The sequence below is a fragment of the Stigmatopora argus genome, chromosome 5 (assembly GCF_051989625.1).
Source record: "Stigmatopora argus isolate UIUO_Sarg chromosome 5, RoL_Sarg_1.0, whole genome shotgun sequence".
Classification (NCBI taxonomy): domain Eukaryota; kingdom Metazoa; phylum Chordata; class Actinopteri; order Syngnathiformes; family Syngnathidae; genus Stigmatopora; species Stigmatopora argus.
Genome location: NC_135391.1, coordinates 9512386 through 9530906, shown reverse-complemented (window position 1 = coordinate 9530906; position 18521 = coordinate 9512386). Strand labels below are relative to the sequence as shown.

The 18521-nt window shown below is 40.3% G+C and overlaps 1 protein-coding gene across 1 annotated transcript; it reads left to right on the top strand.

Moving 5' to 3' along the window:
• Positions 1-573: 573 nt before the first annotated feature.
• tbx5b (T-box transcription factor 5b) lies at positions 574-12091 on the top strand. The gene is made up of 9 exons (XM_077601750.1): positions 574-879; positions 1432-1581; positions 1723-1817; positions 1918-2037; positions 3446-3593; positions 4989-5141; positions 7292-7383; positions 9126-9370; positions 10280-12091. The coding sequence occupies exons 2-9, from the start codon at positions 1438-1440 to the stop codon at positions 10822-10824; spliced, it is 1542 nt and encodes a 513-aa protein (XP_077457876.1). The 5' UTR covers positions 574-879; positions 1432-1437; the 3' UTR covers positions 10825-12091.
• Positions 12092-18521: the final 6430 nt, after the last annotated feature.

The window sequence follows — 18521 nt, the reverse complement described above, 5'->3', positions numbered from 1 at the left end:
CAAAAGACCCCATAATAAGATCATATCATGTCCATCCTGGGTCCAGTCAGCCACACAATAGCCAACGATGCGTAAATGTCTCCAATCTCGATACAGGAAGGATAAAAAAAGGACGTGTAACCTCCCGGTGACCCTTTCGTGGTTGCCCCCGGTGATGAGGTTCTCCTGTAATCCGGTCAGTGTGATGATCCTCGTGAATCAACGACGAGATTAAACATGATTGTTGTGTGACGTCTCTATTTGCGAATGACGTCACGCCCCGCCGTGGGCTTCCTTTGTTAGGGAATATTATTTTGTTTCGTCATTTTTCTTCTCATTTACCACCTTTATCGTTTATCACACCAATTGGGATTAGAATTAAGCACACCTGCTTCTCCATACGATCATTCTCGACGGAGAATATGGATGTAGCTCAAAATAAATAAATAAAAATGAAAGAAGAAGAGGCGAAGGGGGCGAACCAATGTACTCTTCAGCCAATAGCAACACGGGAGATGCAAGAGGGGGCGGGGCTAGATGAGAACTGTATTTGGGATGAAGGATGCGATGAGCTGGGTGCAGATCGGTGTTGGCACCAAGTCGGCGAGGGCAACCGGGGGGGATGAACCACGCTAAAAGTCTGCAAATTGCAGCGACGATGATCTGATTTGGCCTCGAACGAAACAATCAAATCGGAACCGATGTGATTCCAAATCAACGCGACGTGGATTATGCTGCATTTTGGCCGTTTGATTTTTTTTTTTTACAACATCTCGCAGAAACACGTGGAGCGCTTCAAGTCATTTATTGAAGTTGAGGAAATTCTAAACAAGTTTTTCCTGAGGGAGTGAACCGGGATTGAGAGGATGCGCATGATTTTTGCACGTTGGACCGCTTGAGGTAAAAAAAAAACCAACAACAACAACAAACAAAAGACAATTTCAATTCGATTTCACTCGCCTATGCTATTTTGGAACAGCGGCTGTCTTGCATTAATTAAATTTGCAAGGCTTAATCGTGGCTAAATTCCCTCAAACCTATCTGACATGTATACATTTATTATAGGCATAATATACCACCTGTTTGTTGTTAGCTGCAAATCCTACTTTTAATCAATGTATAAAGTCAAATGCATCAATTTTTAGTCTTACATTTTAAATGAAACAATATTATACAAGCTACTCTTCACATATGAACTGCTAAATCCTAAAGATCAGTTTAAACTCAAATACTCATAGTTTCAATGTTACTCAAGATTTGTTGCTGTGTCTATAAAATTTGAAGATTACTGTCATAATAACATGTATAAGGCCATAATGTATACATTTTACAATTGGTAAATACACTGCCCTATATTGACACCCCCAAAAAATATTTCTAGAACTTCCTTTTGACTGATTTTGTGTTTTACCAATGGAATGTGTGTGATGGTGTGATGATGTGTGTGTATAGGGGGGCATGGCAAACGGAGGGGACCAGTTCGGCCTCGCTGAGCGCCCGGACTCCAACTGCATGGATTCTCCAAAGGAGAATAAACAAGACAATCTCAGCAGCTATCATCTAAAATCACCTGCTTCGCCACAGACAAATTGCAGTCAGATGGTGTGTGTGAAAACATTTTGTATTGGTTTATTATTGAAATAATTTCCAGATGCCTCCATAGGAGTCAGATAAAACACTTGCAAAATGGAATTGGAGGAAATTTGATGACAAGTGTCCATTTCTGTATGTTGTGTTATGCAGGGCATGGAAGGAATCAAAGTTTTTCTTCACGACAGAGAGCTTTGGACGAGGTTCGATGAGGTGGGAACTGAAATGATTATCACCAAAGCTGGAAGGCAAGGATGAATTCATATTGTTGGGGAAGGGGAAACTATATAAAAGAGGGACTTATTTGTGCTTTAACTCTGAAATAATAGTAGCGTGTTTTCAATACAGGAGGATGTTTCCAAGTTATAAAGTGAAGGTCACAGGTCTCAACCCGAAAACCAAATACATTCTCCTTATGGACATTGTGCCTGGGGATGACCACCGCTATAAGTTTGCAGACAACAAATGGTGGGTTTTTTGTCTTCATGAATATATGACAATATTTATTGAACTGCTTCATAAGTTCATGAGAATGTTTAAATAACATATGGATGGCTCAGTAGTCTGATATATATATATATATATATATATATATATATATATATATATATATATATATATATATATATATATATATATATATATCTGTATATAAACCCTTTCTTGCACAAATTATGTTTTTTTCTTGCAGGGTACTCATATAACGTAATGGCTTCCATTGACGTCATTAGACGTCCAATTCATTTTGACTAGGGGGCCAGTATTCCCAGTTTAAATGAATTGAAGCTGCTTCCTTTAGAGCGTTTCTGTAAAGTTATGTCAGTTTTTATTCACTTTACTTTTATTCATTTGGCTTTTTAAAAAAAAATCAGTTTTTAAATCATCAAAAATAAAGGGCTAATGGTCGAGAAAAAAAAATAGTTACTCTATAAAGGGTTGAGTGGCATTTTTTTAATAGTTGTCCACTGTAGTAACTGACCACTGTCCCTGAAAGTTTCTTATATTTATTTTATTTATTATTTTTTGAAATCGTGTTCCTCTCCATCAATGTGTTCTATTGCCTAAAAGTCAGGCGATCTGGCCTATTTCCTCCATCTACCCGCCGGTTAAATCATTCTGCCAAGGGTTCACCGGGCGGACAGACGGCACGGAACGGATTAAAGCCCCCCATTCAGATGAGGGGGAAATCCGAGTCCCACTGATGCATCACCGTTTGGCCTCTCTGGACTCCCAAATGTATTCATGTATTTATTATAAAGCGTGCATCGTCCAAATAGAATCCTGAATCTGGTCGTTGTAAATGGAAATGCACTTTTTACATATACACGCACGCAAAAGAATACAAACAATGGCGTGCACTCACTCAAGCGAAAAGGCACATCAAGAAAACGCAAATTAAATCTCTGGCTATGTATTTTTTTTTTAGTTTATTATTTTATATTATTATAAAAAAGGGAGTTTACAGTTATTAATTATTAGCCCTCTATCTGTTTACAAACTTGGGCAATTTCTTTTTATTTACATCGTGAAAACGATCCATCATTTGATAGTGAAAAATAATGTCCTTTTAAAAATAAATAAATATTGACGTTTGAGTGTATTTAAAGCATGCAGTAGAGCAAAGACGGCAATTTTATTATTATTTATCGTGGAAATAATCCTTCATTTGAAAGTGAAAAGTGATGTTATGCCCTTTTTTTATTTCAAATATTGACGTGTGAGTGTAATTAAAGCACGCAGTGGAGCAAAGTCGTACCACGACCGGGTCAGACCAACCACTGTGACCCACTGGATGTCAATGTCAGGCTGCGGTGCGTTTATATACCAAAACACCACACCCATATTTACGTCTATACGCGTGTCCGTGTGTAAATAGGTCGGTGACGGGTAAGGCGGAACCAGCGATGCCGGGCCGGCTTTATGTCCACCCGGACTCTCCTGCCACGGGGGCCCACTGGAGTCGCCAGCTGGTGTCCTTCCAGAAGCTCAAACTCACCAACAACCACCTGGACCCGTTTGGACACGTGAGATTTACTGACTTACTTTTTCTTCTCTGTTGAAGATATCATATACGTATATATTTTTTTAAATAAACTAGCTCCCACCTTTTTTTTCTTCACTTTTGTCCTTTCCCGTCCATTCCCTTCTCTTTCCTCGCGTCCCGCTGGAGCGCCAATTAGTCAACCAGCAGTAGTAACAGAAGGTCGACCCGCATTGTTTGAAACCCACACAAAACCATGCACAGTTACAGACCCCGTAGCCCCCCTCAAGTCATGATCCCGAAGACTCGTCAAGTCCATTAGTTGAGACATGTCAGCGGTGGACACGTCACTGCGATTAAATGAAGCCCCTCTGGATGAAGGCACGAGAAGGCAAAATTCCGCGTAGAAATACCACGGATTTGTTTAAAAACACATTTTTTTTAAAGTCCAAAATACCCCTACGCACGTTAAGAAGTTTAAAAAAGAAGTATTGAATTGTATAGAAGTATATAATGAGATTTAAAGCGTCACCACATAGTGCACAAATAACAAGAACAAACAAACCAATAGATAATCAATAAAAAATAACTAGTCAATGTAATCTAAGTGAAGACTAATAATAATAATAATAATAATAATAATAATGCTTCACGTGTAAGATCTCCACAGTCAGGAAAATAGTTTTGAAGGGATGACCAAATATAATGAGATTTAAAGCTTCACAAATAAGAACATCAAATAAAAAAATAGATAATTAGTAAGTAATAATACATAAATAATCAATAAAGAACTCATACATTTATAAGTATTCAACATAATAAGTGAAAAATAAGAAGAACGCTCAACGCGCAAGATCTCCACAGTCAAGACATCTATTTTGAAGGGGTGACCAAAATATATAAATAAACTGCAATTGCATAAGGAAAATATTTTGTGAAATCACCATGTTCACATTTGTTGGTGACAGTTTTTGCTAGGATAATTATGATAATATACATTGTTTTTAAACTTTTCACGCAAAGAATCTAAAAATATTTGTAGCAAATGTTTATTGTCAGTGCTTTATAAATCTAAAATATGACACATTCCAATACATTTTTCATCTACTCAAGCCATGTTTTTTTATTTCTTATTTTAACTTCAAAAAATGATGTTGTTGATACACATTTTCCTAACTCGTAAAAGTACGGACATTTGTTAAAAAGTATTGAGACATTTTCTCATCCAGGAGAATGAGAAAATGCCTCACAAATTTTTGGGGTCAATAAAATTTTGAATAAATGAACAAAAATTAAATAAAATATTTGTAACAATAATTATAGGATAAAAATAAACAACTTCTGCCAACCTAGCTTTTTTGCTCCAACTCCCATCTGCTTCTTGTGGCAATGCAACTGTTTAACTAAACTCACCCTCTCATTCTCACCCCCTGCACAGATTATCTTGAACTCCATGCACAAATACCAGCCTCGGGTTCACATCGTCAAGGCGGACGAGCACAACGGCTTCGGCTCGAAGAATACGGCTTTTTGCACTCACGTCTTCTCTGAAACCGCCTTCATTGCAGTGACCTCTTACCAGAACCATAAGGTCAGTTCCACTCAAGATAAAACTCTTGTCAATCCACAGCAAAATAATAGAAAGGCATACTTGACAGATGTACTCCTAGATTCATGTTTAAAAAATGGCCTTTGACACCTTATGTGCGTTCACATCAAACAAGTTCAACACTAAAAAATCATTTGTAATTCTAGGTTCTGAGGACATTTGTTTACATAATACACTATGCTTTTGTTCAAACTAAAACCATCATGACAGGGTTCATAATCCCTAATTTTACACTTCTTGACCAAATTCGACTTTAAAACAAAGTTTGGTCCAAAATGTGCTCTACTCAGTGTTTCCCATCCTCCCTGAAGATTTACAAAATTACATACAAAAACTAAATTTTGTTATTTGATTGCAAAAAAAAGGCCTTGGCATCATTTTTGCTTGTTTGTAATGACTCTACTTTGGTAAATGCTTGTGGGAAAAAAATGTGTGTGCATGTGTCAGTGTCACTAATGACCTGTTTCTTTTCCTTGATCTTGGCTCGAGAATTTTAACTCTCAAAACACCCACTTGATCACTCGAAGCCCCTCTACGAGTTTCAAGTGATTACCACCAGCCAGTCGTAAATTTGACAACAAATTATACCGGCATTACCAACTTATTTAAAGTTATCATTTCATCCAGTACTGTTTGCTCATGTCCATATTTACAGAGAAAAGGGAAATTGAGGCAAAAAAATGTGCTACAATATATTTTATTTGCATTATATGTAGAAACCAAGAGTTATGGTCCTGTACAATTCCAATCATTTTCACTTTAGAAATTTTATATCCGCTCTTTGGGCAACGTATGGGTTGTTCAGGACATTTTAGCTTCAAAATTCTTGAAAAAATAGTTTTTATTGTTTTAGTTTAATATATTGATCAAAAATAGATAATGATCTATGAAATGATACCTGATTATCTCTTTTTTTTTACAAATGAATGGTCATGGTTTTATTGAATATGATTTATTTGATATTAACAATATTTGATAGGATCATAGTAACAGGGTTGCTAATCTGTACTGAAATTGGCCTTTTCTCAGTGAAAGTTTATCTAGCTGTTACTGTGCACCAACAGGACAAACTTTTCTAAGTCAAGAAAAATAAAAATATTTTTTTTTCTTAATCTTGTCATGAACAAAGTATTCAAAAGTTGACAATCAAGACGTTTAAACGTTTATAGGGAAAGTCACTATTTTATGTCATTACAATATGCTTAAAGGTTATACCTATTATTATGATGTTAATAAGTCTTAATTATATTTTATAATATCAATAGGTGTATAGAAAAAGAGAATCTTAATAAAAACACATTTATTGAAATTAAAATACAAATTGAACACACTGGTCCAATTCATTTAAAATCGAGAAGACTGGATGGGAATGCTTATCTTTCACAATTTTCAACCATCTTTTTTCTTTTGTTTTGTTGTTGTTGTTGTTGTTTGCTTTATTAGTTTAAGTCTTAGGACAATTCCATTTACCCAGAAACTTATTTTCTTAGTATTTGAATGTGATGGGAGGTAAACTGTCTTCCAATCCTGGAATGACTCGTGTAGTGAAAAATAAGTGATATAGTATCATGTATAATGAATGAAACTACAATTCAGCAGTAGCATTAATTTATTGAGGATATAGGAGGGCTAAAATGCCTGTTTATAATAAAGCGTGATTGACTTCAATCCCTGTAGCTGCTATCTCTGTTCTCAGCTACTAGAGCTGCATCGGTCGCCTGCGTGCGTGCGTGCGTGCGTTCTCCCACAGTTTGCAGCCAAACACACACAGGCTTCCCCTCCATGAGAAAAGTTGGAAGACCTAACATCAAAGCACTAGACCTCTAAAAGCTTTGGCCCGAAAATGCTTAAACCTGGCGACTGTTTGGCTAAACAGTTTATTCAGCGTCAGCTGGCGAGAACACTCCGTCAGAAAACGTCCACGGCTGAGGAATGTTGGCCTTAGAGGAGCTTCAGCAGGGCTGCTTTTAACATCCACGGGGCCCCCGCTCATAATAAACCGTCGACTTCCATTGGAGAAGGTTTAAAAGGGCCTTCGCCTTCTCCGTCTTTGTGCATGTATGGTCCTGTGGAAGCGCTGGGCTTTAATGTCAGCAGCGCTCTATAAAAGAGATCCTTTGTTTTGTCCTCAGATTACTCAGCTGAAGATAGAGAACAACCCCTTTGCCAAAGGCTTCAGAGGCAGCGATGACAACGAACTGCACCGCATGGCCAAAATGCAAGGGTGAGTACGCTCTCCACGTGTCAATCACTCAAAACAAATCACCCAATTTAGTGGCTTTGGATGAAGTGAGGTCCCTGCGTTTGTGATGTCAATAACTGGTTCTAAAGCGGTCTCACCTTATTTTGGTATTATACATGATCTTTTTTCATCTTATCCGTAGGTCAATGTGAGATATGAATTTGATTGCAAAAGAAGCAAATGGCAGTGTTTATTATGGTCTCGCCACAACCTCGCGGCTCCAATAGAAGATGTTCTTTGAGACAGATCAACATCTAATTAGCACACGTTTGAACCTTTTCAGGCACAGTGGTCACTACATATAGGACAGTTGACTCTTAAAATCTTTAACCCTTCATGGAGCTCATTACTTATTTGGGTCAGCTGAAAAAAAAGAAAAAACTGCCACCCGATGGTGCAGTAGTTCTTCCGCCTGATGTTGCGGTCTGGGTGCGATTCCGACTCAGTGCCGGTGTGTTTGTGAGCATGAGTGGTTGTCCATTTCATTGTGCCCTGCGATTGGCTAGTGTTCAATTTGGGGTGTCCCGTGGATGGTTGGGATGGGCTCTAGCACCTCCCCACCCTTGTGTGGTTAAGCAGTCCAGAAGATGAATGGATGAATAATAGATAGCTTGTTCAAGATAAGTTATTTTTTTTAATAAATATAGTAAAAGTGAGCGCAAATGGTTGTTTTGTCTCATTGGGCCCTATGATTGGCTGGCAACCAATTCAGGGTCTCTTCCGTCTACTGCCCAAAGTTGGCTGGGATGGGCTCCAGCACCCCCTGTGACCCTTGTGAGGACAAGTGGTGCAGAAAATGAATGAATATCCTTCGCCACATATATGACAACTAAATGACATTGTCAAAATCAAGTGACAGATGTCAAACTTCTAAGTGTTTGTGAACCACTCTTGTTAGACGTTTGAATTTACTGTATTTTTAGGATTGAAATGAGTCTTTCTCCCTGTGATTAGCAAGGGTGCATTGTTTGTGGAGCCAGTCCACGCCTCCTCCTGCTTCCCACTCTGGTATGATGACATACATATGGCTTGTTGAGTTGAAGCAAGTGGCAAAAAATAGACGTGAGCTGCTGTCACCTGAAGGTTTTGCTTGACCCGTAACCAGCCCTCGGAGTACACCATTAATCACGCAACCTAACACACAAGAACGGGGTGGCGTTTGACCGATGATAGCACGTCGCTGCTTGCGAGTCACTGCTCATCAACCGCTCGATCTCCAAAACGGCCGCCGATCTCCACCCGTGTCGGCTCGTTCACGGGGTGTGACCAAGCCAATGAGCTAGCTCATTACTGAAAGGAGGCGGCGTGGGGGTTTTCCGCTGTGCATTGCGGTTTAACGCTCCGTCCCCCCCACCACCCTCTGTGTTATTGTGCTGCTTTGGTTTGCGGAGATGGGCCTATATCCAAAGTGACACATCGCTGGATGTTTATTTTTAGAACGGCAAATTATCTCACAGCGGCCCCGGCTGTGTTTGTGCGTGCATGTGTCTGCTTGTGCGTGTCACAAGCTCAGCGCCAGTCAGCGAGATGTGGCCCGCTGTCCCCTACATACCACAGAGTTCACCGAGAGGGCTGTGTTTACAAAGAGAGATCAGAGCTGAAAAGAGCGAGGGCGCTTAAGTAGACTTGAAAGCCAAAGATGGAGGGGGGGCTTACAGAAGCACCAAAGGTACCTGTACGCAACATTTCTAATATTCCATTCCGGTGGGTTCTTTATGTTTCAGTAAAGACTACCCGGTGGTACCACGCAGCACGGGTCGTCAGAGAACGTGCTCCGCCGGTAGTCCTTTCGGAGGGGAAGTCCGCATTCTGAGGGGCTCGCCCGAAGCGGCCGCCTCGCCCTACAGTTGCGAGAATGGCCCGAGCGGCAGCCCCCGGACGCTGCTGGGGTCTCCGTCCGCTCACTATGCTTTGGCTCATCCCCAGCATGTCCAGCAGACACAACTTTATCACAGCACCAAGAGAAAAGGTAAGGGGCGGGGCTAAGGACGCTAGGGGGGCCCGGTTTGTGGAGACCCGAAAAGGTGAGGGGAAAAATGAAAAGTTGTACATAGTGTTTATCGTAAATGGGCCCCGATCAGATTTATTCTGAAATTGTTCAAAATCAGTTCACGTAGTCAGAGGTCTGATTTTGTAGAATTCTGTGACTTTTCCACAATTCCACATTTCCACCAACTGTCATTGGAAATCTATCGCTCTGGTCTACTTGATGTTTTTGTGCAAAGCTAAAAAAAAAGAAAAGATTCATGCATTTTCTGTACCACATGGGTTGTATATTCACAGCGCAGGCTAAAGTGACTGCATTCCGATTTTATTCGCCTTTATCTGACTCGAGGTAAACGCTTTGTCGACGATCTGAACGGACCTCGTCACATTTTGTCCAATCCGATCAAGGCCACCTTCCTATGCAGTTTTATATATATATATATAGTATATTTTGATTCTACATGTGAAAAGCACGTTTTAGTCTGTAAGTAAAGCAACAAAATGAATCAAGCGTTGCTAAAGAGGGCATTGGTTACAGGATTTATTGCCTTTTCTATTAAGGATATTCATTTTTCTCTTTATTTTATGGTCAAACATCATAAGAACAATGTGCAGTAATATTCTAAATATGGCAAAGATTGTTTATGTCTAAATTCTACAGCGAGACATAGTAGTACTTAAGTAGGGCGTAATGCGTGCAGTCCATTAAGCTCATCTGACCAACATGAATCAGCCACTCTTTATTTTTGTGCCTCAGTAAATGTCAAACTGCAAAACCAACGCAATTGTCTTTTATGTGCACTTTTGGTGCTCCGTCGAGCAATAAAATGCTTTTAAAGTAGCAGCAACTTTCTCCGTGCTGATTTAATGTCACAACATTTATCCTGTGCAGCCGAGGAGAACTGCTCCACTGGGAATTGCCAGCATCCGTTCAAGAGAGCCTTCCCCGGTAGCTCGCGCAGCCCGGGGGATTCCTACTACCACGCCGCTCCCTTCCCCCCTCACCCTCCGGCCAGCCTGGCCCCGGCGGACGCCCCCTACGGCTCGGACGCCGGCCATCGTCAAGCGTGCATGTTCGCCGGCTCGGAGAGCAGACTGGACGATCGCGGCTGGTCGTACGCCTGCCCGCTGCCCTCCGCCATGACCCCCGTGGAGCCCTACTCGGCTTACAACACGCACCCCGCCTACAGCTCCAGCCCGCGGGGCTCCCGGCTCAGCGCCGCCGCCCACCACGGCTCGCCGCCGTTGGGGGAAGCCGTCGCTCACGACCCTTACCAGAGGCAGAGCTCTGAAGGCAATGAAAGTAGGCCGCATAGCCCCCCCCTCCACAGAGAGTATCCTCGCTTCACCCCCAACTTGTCCCCCCCACTGTACCACACATTAGAGACGCACGCGCACATTAGGTGTGGAGTTCCCGAATGGACCGCCGCCTCCTGAAGGACGTCATCCTTTTTTGGATCCGCTTGTCCTTTTTGTGCCGTGAGAAGCCATCACGTGTTCTTCTGGGGTCGTTAAAAAGCGGGCTCCCGTGTCCAATTTCAACAAAAGTCCCGACTCGGAACAAAAACCCCACATTTGAACAGCACTCGGAACATCAAAAGTGGCGTTTTATTGTCTTCCTGTAACCCAACGACTGATGTCCGCCAAATGTTTGCACTGAACAAAACCGCCCCCCTCCCCGCCCGCTCTGCGTCACGGCAAAAGATGTAAATTGCGACCCGTCGTCGGGCTTTTTACGGACCAAAATAATCTCACGGCACAAGCCCGAGGCCACTGTTATTTTATTTGGAAGTCTCTTTAGCGGAGAGAGCGCGGCTCCACGTGCGGCCCTTGTGACACACTGTGTGTGTCTGCGTGCATGTGTGTGTGTGTAAAGGCTGTGTCAGCTCAGCTCAAGAACGCTACGAGCTCATTTGTAAGCAGACGAGCAGAAGTAGCCTCGGGGCGCCGCAGCACCCAGATAAACAGTTTGTTTAGATGGCGCTAAAGGCTGAGGGACCTGAACGCGCTCTTTCAACCGCATTTCTGCATAAATGCACATCTGTTATTGTTGTTCTCTCCGTCAAAGCTGACCAATCATCTCAGAGCAGGCTCCTCCCTCCTCCCGACTTGACCACTCCACGCGGCCCCACAATCAAAGATTGACCTTTGACCTTTGTAAACACAGTGCTGTAAATGTGATATTTGATCCACTCAGGTAATTACGTGTTTGGTACCAGTCTGGTATTTGCCATCCCAATTGGTCCTCGTTAGTCGCACATTTACTGTATTTCTTAGAGGAAACCCATTTCCCCCCACACATCTGGATAGTGTTACTTCCTGCCTATGCCGACTGTAAAACGACAACTGTGGCTGTGTGCAAAATTGAAGCAAGTTGAGGTTTTTTTTATTTTTATTTCCACCCGGGTTTTATATGCAGTAACATGAGAAGGTACTCATTTTGCTTTGGTACGACGTGTGTATATGAATGTTTGTGAGAAGGCATGAAAGGTGAATACTCTTTCTGTGTATTTATTACTCTTGATTTTTTTTTGCTCAATCTTGTGAAACAAGATGTCGTGCAGAGATTTCTTCAGAAGTTGCGGTCAACCTCTATTTCCACCTGGTGATAAATAGTTGTGGTATTTGATGGGGGAGGGGGGGATTGTTTAATTGGCTTTAAATTTATATACAGAACTGAATAAAGTTTTTGAGAATTTTGGTAGGAGTTGGTTACAGTTTTGTTCTGTTGCTCAGTGTTGTCTTAACTATTTACAGGGCACTCATTTAATATTAGCTACCGTTTAACTGCTGTCAGCCCTCCTAGTCAAAATTGATTGGACACCTAGCACCATCAATGGCACGGAAAAATGTGAATTTACAGTCAGACCTCTTAGTTTAAATGAATTTGATGTCTATCATTGTCATTGACAAGCAATTTAATTTTAAAAAATCAATTTTAGTGTTCTTGGGAGCAATAGCAAACAACATTTCAGTTTTTATATAAGTTTATTCATTTTGTTTTATTAAGTTTCAAACAATTATAATTTGCTTTTGTATTTAAACAATTATACAAAAATAATATCTAAAAATACAATGATGATTGATAAGTAATATTATATATTGTGGTTTACATGGCCAATATGTGATGTTTACATATGTGAAAACTAGGTCTATTATTTTTTTTAATGACCAAAAATAGTCACTTTCCTCTCATATAATGGGATAAATTTATATTAACCAAGTACTTAATGATTTTCATTAAAACATGAGTTTTATTTTGAAACTGATCCTATACACTTTTTGGTTGCTGATTTCAAATCTGCCATCATTTTTTCCTGATTATTTTAGTTTTCATGCAATCGGCATTTTTTTCATTCTCATATTATTAGTGTATTATTGTTAACATTAGCAAGAATGAAGTAAAGATATCGAAGGTGCCGTGTAGTATACTCTGGAATTTCCACAATGACAACAACAAAACTGTTATGGCTCCTTTTCAATAGATTAGATTCTGCATAATCCTGTGAACACATGACATTGGTAATTAACATTCCTTGGAGTTATTTATATTCAGCCCTCCATAGCATAAATGGTGCAGTCTACAGTACGTTAATACACATAAGGTCCTGATAAGCACGCAAGCCTGCAACCTTTTTCTAAAAGTATACTTGTAATGTGTCCAACAATGCTATTTCATCAGCAAAGACGACGGTTGGCCGCGTAACAATGTACAATATGTCGTCTTATCGCATACGTAAGAGACTCGCCAAAGCCTCGCACTCATCAACAACCCTCCGAGAGTGGTCGTTGTACATACCTTGGCCGGCTTGTCTTATCTCTGACACGTTGTTTGGCATCTCCAGTCTCCACCAGCTGGACCCCCTCACTGACAACCTGCTGCCCGCAGAGGGGAGGAGTCTACTGGGGTGTGGGATGAAGGCATTTGAGGAGGGGTCCTAGCCGGTGCGCCTTGTTTGGCTGAAACATGCACACGTATTCAGCGAAGGGGAACAAAAGTGGAATATGGCAGGTTTTATAGACCATTTGATAGAAGAATGCATATTTGAAGTAGGTCCATTTACTTTTGATCGCATGTCTGACTTTGATTTTTTTTTCTTACACAAGTTGAGGTCAGAGGTTAAGCAGGGAGCGCTTTGGAGTTTCTGTTCCTCCTTAACTGTTCAGTGCCAGACCAGTTCGACGAAGGGGGAGGCGGATAAAATTTAATTTAAATATTCTGACCCATGATATTTTTTGGACATTGTAAAAGTCTCAACTACTTTAAGATCGCGACCTGGTTTTGAAATGGTGCATTGGGTTTTTAGAATGTTTGGGAGGGGCGAGCATATAATATAAAGAATAAAACCACACAAGTCCAGATGCGTGTTTGCATGTGTAATCAATCAGTGCATGACTTTCCCATAGACTTTGAACAGTAGATTGATGGACTTTGGCGATCAAAGCGCTTAAGTGGTGCTTATCGTTATCTCTCACTCTTGAACACACGCACATATCCTTGCATTTTTTTTCTAATGTATACTATTTTCCCTGCCTCCAAATTCCTGAATGAAGAAATAAGGATATATTTTATACTATAATATTTATAATACATGACATTTAACAGTGTTTATCTTTTTATGTGTGCAGAAAAGATGTCTCACACTTTTTACTGTTTTTGCAAGGTGTTATGTTATTTATGACTTTATTTTTGTTAGATTATTTGAATAATTATTAATCTGGATATCTATCATTTTAGTGCAAATCCTTAAAGTTAAATGTCATCCCATGTATTTTTAACAATTCCTGTTTTTATTGTCGTATTACTATTAATTAAGAGACAAACTATAATACTTGCACTTGGTGTGACAAATACATAAATAATAATAATAACAATAAAACCTTGATTTATTCATTAAGTTTCCGTTTTGAGTCTCACAAAATGATACCAAAAATTGAACCTACAATGTAAATGATTACTATTGGCCATATAACCATGACAAGAAACTATATTAAAAATAACTAACTTATTTGATTATAGACTAAAGTGTTATCTGAATATATAGTAGTACTTATTGATGGTTTAGTAGGCGGTAAGGGACTTTTGTGTAATGCCCCTCATTAATGATGTCATTTTGGGTAGAATAAGTGAGTCGAGATGGAGTGTAATTGCCAAAATTTCATTATGGTTCAGCGTCCTCTGGTGACGGTCCTCTTTTGTCTGGGCGCAACAATACATGACTTTGTATGCTGTCACAATGGAAAAACATTTGTGAGGATTATCATCTACAAATCCATGAGATGCCTCATTGCCACAACCTGGAAAAGAAGGCATTTTTTGTTAGTTTTTTCTTTCCAAAATCTTAAGTACGTATACAGTAGTTATACAGTGGATACATCTGCAATAACAATAAGCATGTCTCTAAGAAGAGGCTAGTTGATTAGAACGGTACAATCCATCCTTGCTAATATGTAAAAGCCGCACGAACGGGCTAATGCTGTTAAGCGGAGCGCAGCCACGAGACTCTGAGGCAAACTAATTCCACTCCCAAATGAGAGTTTATGGCTGAAATTGCCTGGAAATCAGCCACGTAGATCTTAATATGAGCATCGAGGCTGTCAAGGAAAAGAGCTCAGGAGGCACGTGTGTGCGTCTTGTATCTGAGAGACGAAGGGTCAAGGGTTAAGGGTCAAACCAACAGCAGACGGGCCAGTGAAGGGTCAGAGTTCTTAGACTAACCTAATGACTAATGGACGTTTATCTGCCTTATTGAGCCGCTTTATCCTCGTATCTCTCGCTGAACTCTCACTTTTCCATCCAGCCAGGCGGAGGCGTCGGCGTCTCGGATTTCTTCGAACTCGCGATGTGGTGAGAGCGCACGGTTGATGGGCGCGGGAATAATTGCTGGGGCTCCCAGCATACCGCCGAGGTCTACGACTGCTAGTCAAACTGGAATAACAGCGGAGGTGCTGCCTTCCTGGGTCGCGGTGGGGGTTGCGGGCCGTCGTGGAGCCAATGTCCCATCTGATTACGAGCAGAGGACCGGAGAGGCACGCTAATCCGTCGCATACACACATGCACGTGCATGCACGCACTCACACACACAAAGAAAGACAACCAGGGAGAGCGAGACATGGCTACTGGGACACCTACCACGTCGGCCCACATTTCCAGACAGAACATAATGATATCATAGCAGCAGGATGTCACTGTGCTCCTTACAATCCAGAGCAGCGTAATTAAGTGTTTTTTAGCTAGGAATCCTCATATAGTAAAAGCAGAAAATAAGTTCTGAGATTTATTTGATTCGCTTCATCACACGTGGAAAAAAAACAAGGCCTCGAGACTGCACTTCATTTTGTGTGACCTGTAAAAGTGAATCAAGTGTGTCAACTTGATGTTTCATTCTATAATGGCAAAACCAGTGTTTCCACAGGTGAACTTTAAGATTTTAAAAGACAGTATTAAAAATAATAATAGAGTTTAATGCCCCTTCTAGGGAAAAGTTTTCAGACTACCACACAAAAAATCTGTAACTTCTCCAATGTCACAATTACATGCAATTTGAGTAATTTAAGAGCTACCAGATAAAATTAAACACATTTTTAAGACTCTTTATTAAGATTAGTACTGTTAGTATTTAAGAACTGCAGATTGTCACAATTGAAAATGTTGGGCTGTTTCAAGATTTATTTTTTCTTATCAGACTTCTGATTTCAAAACCAGGTCAAATCAAGTCACATTCTTTTACATAGTCTATAATTACAACCAATGTCTCAAAAGGTTTCTCTAGATATCCATCTGTGATTATGTCCAAATATGAGAAAATCATACATATATTTTGCAGTCATGATGGATGGCTATGTGAGGGGAAACTAATTACAATGTGGCCAATTTTGCTGAAAATACAGCAAAGATCAACAATTACAGTAAGAGTTACACATGCTAATTCTTGTCATTGCTGTTAATATATCCCAATTTTTAATGTGCGACTGCTGCACATCCAGGGGTTATCCGACTTTCATTATAAGGAGTGAAGCCTCTCCAAGTTAGCCATTCCATTGTCATAAAAAAATAATATAACAGATGATGCGTTTGAATTTTGCACTCATAACAATCCAGATGGCTATTTTCCTTCTTGCAAAACATCTATGATTTATAACATCAGTTCATCTCAGAAGAGCTTGCGTCTCTAGATTCTCTGAAACATTTGATATTATTGATTGTTGATGACAAAATCAGTAAATTTAGTTTTAACTGTTAGACATGTTTTTCATGTGTGTCACTGTCAACTGAATGCGATATCAACTCCAATACACGCCAAAGTTACCTTTTCATCTCATTAAAGTAATCATCCAGGTACTAACTACTAAAAAAATATTTTTTTGTTCCATTTGTAACATCTATATTTAGAAAGTCCATGTTGTTTTCTTCCGATACGTGAAGTAAAACATAACACCATATATTTAAGCGGAGCCTTTTGGGCTTGTTTTCAGGTTGACTTCCTTTTAGCGTGAAGCTCACCAACAGAGCCTTGTCCTTGCTCATGTTTCAACATGTTTGCAAACAGGCCAGACAAGACCACTGCTGTGAGACAAACACAAAACACAAACATCAACACACAAACAAATGATTCTTCCTATTCTTACAATGCAATCCCTTGAGTGCACACCAAGCCCGATTTTATGGCTCTCACTCAGCTTGCTGTCAGCCGCCTTTGTTTGCCATTGGCAACAATACTTTTTGGGTCCCCGCTCTATGCATCTTTGCCAGTATAGCTCATTAATAAAAGATGGTGTCACGGACGCCTTGGCCTCTCTGTCTGACAATGCATTTGCATAAACATAGAGTTCCTCTCAATATCACTTTGCAACACACTGTTGACCATCAATTATTGATGCCTAAATATTTCCCGCACGTGTCTGTCTCTGTGACGTTCTCACCCTTGAATTTGAATCTCAAGGAAACACTTCAATGGGCCGGCCCGATGGTCGAGTGGATAGGGCGCTGGCCGCACGGTTCTGAGATTGCGGGTTTGATCCCAGGTCCACTTTTTGACTGTCAAAAAATCACATTAAGAGTTTGAACTTGCACTATACGCATGAAAGTGTCAACTGCTATGAACCAGGACTGTACCCTGTAATTATACATCCGTTAAACCAGCGGTCCCCAACTTTTTTCTTACCGCGGACCGGTAAAGCTCTTTATATTTTCTCACCGACTGGGTAATGGGGAGGGCGACAACTTAAGACGAAATTGTGTGGGTTGGGGTCAGTGCACAAACGAAACCCACGATGACCCCCCCCCAAAAAAAACAAGTCCCAAACATTAGCAATTATTTATTATTATTATTATAACAACTTTTCTCATTTTAAGTAGGAGGGCGAGATTGAAGACGTTAATATTTTTTACACTGATGGACCGGCACTAGGTAGCTCGCGGACCGGTGGTTGCGGACCACTGCGTTAAACCATTTTTTGGCGATATGGTACTGGGAGTTTTAAATTGACCTTTAATGTGTTCAGATTAGAGCCAGATTTGCTCTGTCAGGGTCATGTCCTACATGAAATTCTCTAATAATAGGACAAATGAATTTAATACAGCTGGGTTAGATGTCAGTCGGAAAGGGAAAGGGGATTTTCCGTGCTTTTATCGCCAAAATGTTTGATTATATGGAGTTCTGTTGGGTTTCTTCCATAGAAGCCTATGGAAATGATGTGTTGTCATATTTGCTGGCTGACAGTGTTCTCTGATGACTCTTCAACAGAGTCAAAGGCTGGGCAAGCTTTTTTTGTGTGGTTCCTGTTTTTTAATTGACTCGTGATAATGCTCCCTAAAACCTATGACAAAAGTTTCCAACTACTGTAAATCTGTGACAAAGCTGAGGAAAGAAACGACCAATGCCTTTGAGACTTATTAAGGACGTTTCTTCGAATCCATTCAAGATTTTTTTTTTGCGGTGCTTTATTTCCAAATCATATGTGGCTGATTAAAAAGTGCTTTTAAATATAAAATGACTCCATTGATTTTTTTTTCTAGTGAGGAGAAACAGGGGAGATTTTATTATATATTCCAAACTAAGGCTAGGTTATCAGTATTTCAAATTCTTCCAAACAGTTTGCATCAACATACAATATATTTTGACTTATCTTCT